Source organism: Bufo bufo, chromosome 4 (genome assembly GCF_905171765.1).
Source record: "Bufo bufo chromosome 4, aBufBuf1.1, whole genome shotgun sequence".
Lineage (NCBI taxonomy): Eukaryota > Metazoa > Chordata > Amphibia > Anura > Bufonidae > Bufo > Bufo bufo.
In genome coordinates this window covers 513,444,098-513,448,745 of record NC_053392.1, presented here as the reverse complement: position 1 = coordinate 513,448,745, position 4,648 = coordinate 513,444,098, and the positions used below count along the sequence as shown (strand labels likewise).

Genomic DNA, 4,648 nt, shown 5'->3' with positions numbered 1-4,648 from the left:
TATTTTATCATGTGCTTGTTACAGAGCACCTATGCAAGTCACAGCCCCCTTAGACCACAACACAAGCATGAACATATCCTCACATCCACAGCTATTCTCTCAAACAAACCCAAGTATCTATAATACTAACTAGTGTGTATAGTATATCTAATCTCATACCTCCCATAAAATCATTAACATGACTTAAAGGATATTGCTTTTATTATGATTATTATTTGTAATATTATTATTAGTAAAATCCGCTTGAGGAAACTGCTTGTATCTTGAAGACATCACCTATTGCAGCCAGGAAGTTTTCTTTAAACCTGAATAAAAGAATTAACATGAGCTAAAAGTAGAGGATAGACAATAAACAGATAGATAGATAAACAATATACACACGGATTGACAAGATAACAGATATGAATTCACTATATTCATGAGAAATCCCCCCTTTAAAATGGGATATAAAGAAGTATATATTAAAAAAAAAATGTTCTTCTTATTTCCCCAGTAGGAAATGATTACTATAGAAAATGTATACAATTATAGATAGATAGATAAATATATAGATCAAAAGAAAGATATATTTCCCTCTCTTGAATTGTCATTAGGAAATAATCAATGTAGAAAGTGTACAACTGTGTCTCATTCTTCAAACTAGTACCAGCATACCTTTTCTAAATTGATATGAATAAATAGAAAAAAAACAAAAAACATTTTATTGCAAAAAAAATATTTCTTCGGATAAATTTTACAAATTTTGCCAATAAAGTGTTGCTCAAGCAGTATTTTATTTTTCTACTGGTGTTCTATAGAATGAAGTCTTGTTCAATTATTATAAATAATAAATTACCATTATTCAGATTTATATTAAAATAAGCACGTGTCGCTCCAAGATACTAGAAGGGGACATATAACAATACTTTTGTCTATGTATAAAAGGTGCAATACATGGTAGATACTCTACAGATGTTACATGACTGCTGCTGGAATATTAATGAATAGAAGTCAGACACCGCTTTTCTTTGGCACTGCAGACAGGACTTTCTATATATTCTGGAAACAACAATTAAGGTGCAGGTTCCATATCCAAGAAGACTGTGGTATGCGCCCTGAGCAAATACTAAGTCTTACACAACTTGTTGCTGATAGCTGTTCTTGACAAATAACATTTTGGTGCCTACCATTAAGAATAAATATAAAAACATACTTACATTTTTGTGTTGAATGTTCTCCTTGGTATCTTAAAATGCTTGAAATTCTGTACAAGGGTTCTTTCTTCTCCAAAATTCTGTTTCTCAGTAGGTAGAGATGTCAAACTATCTTACCATTACTTAGAGATGTCTATTGTAGATTATTCATAGATGAGTTATTTACATCCCTGGACCAGGAATGTGCTTCTAGGAATGGCTCTAGCTGGCTTACATTAGGGTCTTCATTAGGAAAGTAACTGCATCTTTAGTCAATTATCTTGGAAATGTGTGAATGAGTATTGTGTGATGGTCTCCTGTTGCCCCTCCCAGGCCTCCCCCTTCCCTCCCACTACAGTGAGTGTTGTAAACCTGGCTACAGGCTAAAATAAACCCGAGATAAGAGAGCTTAGGTCTCGCCTACTTTGTAAGGCGATCAATCGGATCTCAGGCGTCCTCCAAGCACTCTCTTACGTAGACAACATCCATAAGGAGAAAGAATTGACACTACACAAGGCTGATCAGATCATCAGTTTTTTACCTGCTTGGTCGCTGAACCATGTCGTTGAGCCCAAAGCATACTACACCTTTTTCAGTGACCGATATTCTGAGTCCCATTGAAGAGACCTACAAGAAGTTTGGTGGCATGGACAACACTGGTAACCTGAGCACTTCTCTAGGAGCCTATAGACAGACTCACGTCTCCCAGACAGGAATGCAACAGCACTCCATGGGCCATAATGCCACCGTGACCACCACCTATCACATGCCACACAGTGTTTCCCAGTTTTCACATGGTGCTATGGGTGGCTACTGCAATGGAAGCATTAGCAATATGGGAGATATCTCAACGTATCAAGATACCATGAGGAATAGTGCAGCAGCTACTGGCTGGTATGGAGCTAACCCAGACCCCAGATATTCAACAAGTAAGTACACTTTTCTTGTCATCTATTATATTAGCTAACCACTGTTTGTATAGTTAGGATATCTGGCATAAATATCATGTAGAAGGGATATTAGGCAGACTAGATGGGCCAAATGGTTCTTATCTGCCGACACATTCTACGTTTCTAAGTATCAACACAATTTAGGTCAAGTGAAATGTTGGATGAAGGACTTGCAATGTAAACAAGCTAATCGCATGTTTGTCAGTTTCTAGATTTATGGGACCATCTACTGGTATGAACATGGCTGGAATGGGCACCTTACAAGGTATAGCAGAAGCTGCCAAGTCAATGGCTCCTCTTCATGCAGCTCCTAGAAGGAAAAGAAGAGTCCTTTTCTCTCAGGCTCAAGTGTATGAGCTGGAAAGGAGGTTCAAGCAGCAGAAGTATCTCTCAGCACCTGAAAGAGAGCACCTGGCAAGCATGATCCACCTAACCCCTACTCAAGTAAAGATCTGGTTCCAGAATCACAGGTACAAGATGAAAAGACAAGCAAAAGACAAGGTCACACAACAACTTCAGCAAGAAAGCAACCTGTGCCAACAACAATCACCTCGCCGAGTAGCAGTGCCTGTTCTTGTAAAAGATGGTAAGCCATGTCAAAACGGCTCCAACAGCTCAACAACTGGACAAGTAACACAGCAACAGCAAAACAGCTCCAATGGTGTATTGTCTTCTTCTAACAATTCTGTACACCAGCACCAGAATCAACAGGTTAACTCTTTAAACCAAGCTCCAGATTTAGAAGAAATGTCCCCTAGCCCACAATCTCTCCATAATCAAGTGGCCAATATAGCACAGATGGACACCTCAAGTGTAGATTACAGCAATGGTATGGTCAATCCTGGCATGCTCTATGGAAGAACATGGTGAGGTTAAAGCCTTGTGCATGTGGTTTCACCAATAGGTCAAGAGCTGCTGACCGTCTATTCTTTCCAGTGGAAATTTCAGTGGGGGCTGAAAGACATGTAATTTCCCTTTACTATAGACTGCAAAAACTGGCAATAGGGCTTACCGCAGCTGTAGTACAATTTTAGGAAGGACATCGTAATCTGGTGCACACAGTCATCAGCAGACTACCGTTATATTTCAATGAAACAAGAACTAAAAAAAAAAAAAAAAGGCATAATCCTAAAACGTAAAGCAAAGAACATTTATATTTTTCTTATGGCGAGAAACTAATAATGTGACAATTATTTTATTGACACAAGTACTCAGTCAGCAAGAGACTCCTTCAGCTCAATACAGGACAGACTGATCAGGCTGTTATTACGTGTTTAATAAACTTTTGAAGGATAGTATTTTATAGACATCCTCTTTACAGTATTTTATAGTTTTTTTTTATTGTTATTGTTTTCAGATGTTATGTGTTCAATGAAATACAGGTGTAATATTTCTAGAACATTCTGTAAAGTAGCTGCAATGTATTGCTGAGTATTGTATATTTTATTTTTACATATTTTAGTATTTTACATAATTAATGTTAAAAGTATGTGTCAAATCCAAAATCAGAAAAATTCTCATTTTTTTCCTGATCTACATTAACTTAATATAAACCAATAGCCAGCAAATGTATGACTATTTTCAGGTGCGAACAGCTAATTGGTTAGGATATTTGAGGTTTTCTTTGGTAAGCTCTCACAAATCTATCCCGTAATTTATTATTTGACACGTCTGCGTTGTTTTAATGACTTCCATTGGTTTTGTAAATGTTTGACATGTTGTTACCAACAGGGAAGAATCAAATCTAATTATTCAGATACAGCTAAATAATTTAATTAAAATAAAAAAAAACAACTAACCAAGTGCATTGCCTGATGATTTTGTTGGGGTAACTAGTTATTTCAATACTTTATACTTCATTTTCTCCGTGACAGAGTTTCAATGGGTTATAGATTAGGGCAACACATTCATTTGACTACTAGTAAATTTGACTACTATAACACCAACATATTTGCATTTCTTTATGCACCCCCTCATAATTCAGCTCGGGGAACAGTCAGACTAACACCCTATCATATATAATAATACACATAAGCCATGGATGGGTGACAATGCTGTGTAACTGGGAGGCAGATGTCTTAGGACGATGATCATGGTAGACCTTATTGATGATGATTAACCTCTGTAGTATATGGGAGCAGGAAAGCAGGTGCATTAAGCAAGGAAAGGGGTTAATCTACCATAAGGACACACATTCCTGGCAGAATGTAGACGTTGTGGTGGTGGGGGTATTGAATCCACGGATCTTTGTTTCTTTTCAGTAGACATCCCTGTAAGCTTTGCTGTACAGATCTTTAATAAGCATACGAATGTGGCGACTAGGTGAACCTCATTAACTGAAGAGGGGGATAAGTGTCCCTGCACAGAACAGTCCAGAAAGGGTACTTGGCCCAAGCAGAACAAAAGCAAAACCTAAAGTTCAGCTGCATCTCACAGCCTCCCATAATACACCCACAGTCTAGCGCTATTACAATGTCCAAACTACCGGGGCCTGCATCATTGTGACTGATTTGGTCTAAATTCAAC

The 4,648-nt window shown here is 37.6% G+C and overlaps 1 protein-coding gene across 2 annotated transcripts; it reads left to right on the top strand.

Moving 5' to 3' along the window:
* The first annotated feature begins 1,731 nt into the window (after nucleotides 1-1,731).
* On the top strand, nucleotides 1,732-2,992 carry NKX2-4 (NK2 homeobox 4). 2 transcript variants are annotated; one of them, XM_040427414.1, is made up of 3 exons: nucleotides 1,732-2,101; nucleotides 2,328-2,783; nucleotides 2,853-2,992. In XM_040427414.1, exons 1-3 carry the CDS (start codon nucleotides 1,732-1,734, stop codon nucleotides 2,990-2,992), a joined length of 966 nt encoding a protein of 321 aa, XP_040283348.1. The 2 variants fall into 2 exon arrangements, with proteins under 2 accessions (XP_040283348.1, XP_040283347.1); XM_040427413.1 differs by having other exon boundaries at nucleotides 2,328-2,992.
* The last annotated feature ends 1,656 nt before the right edge of the window (nucleotides 2,993-4,648 follow it).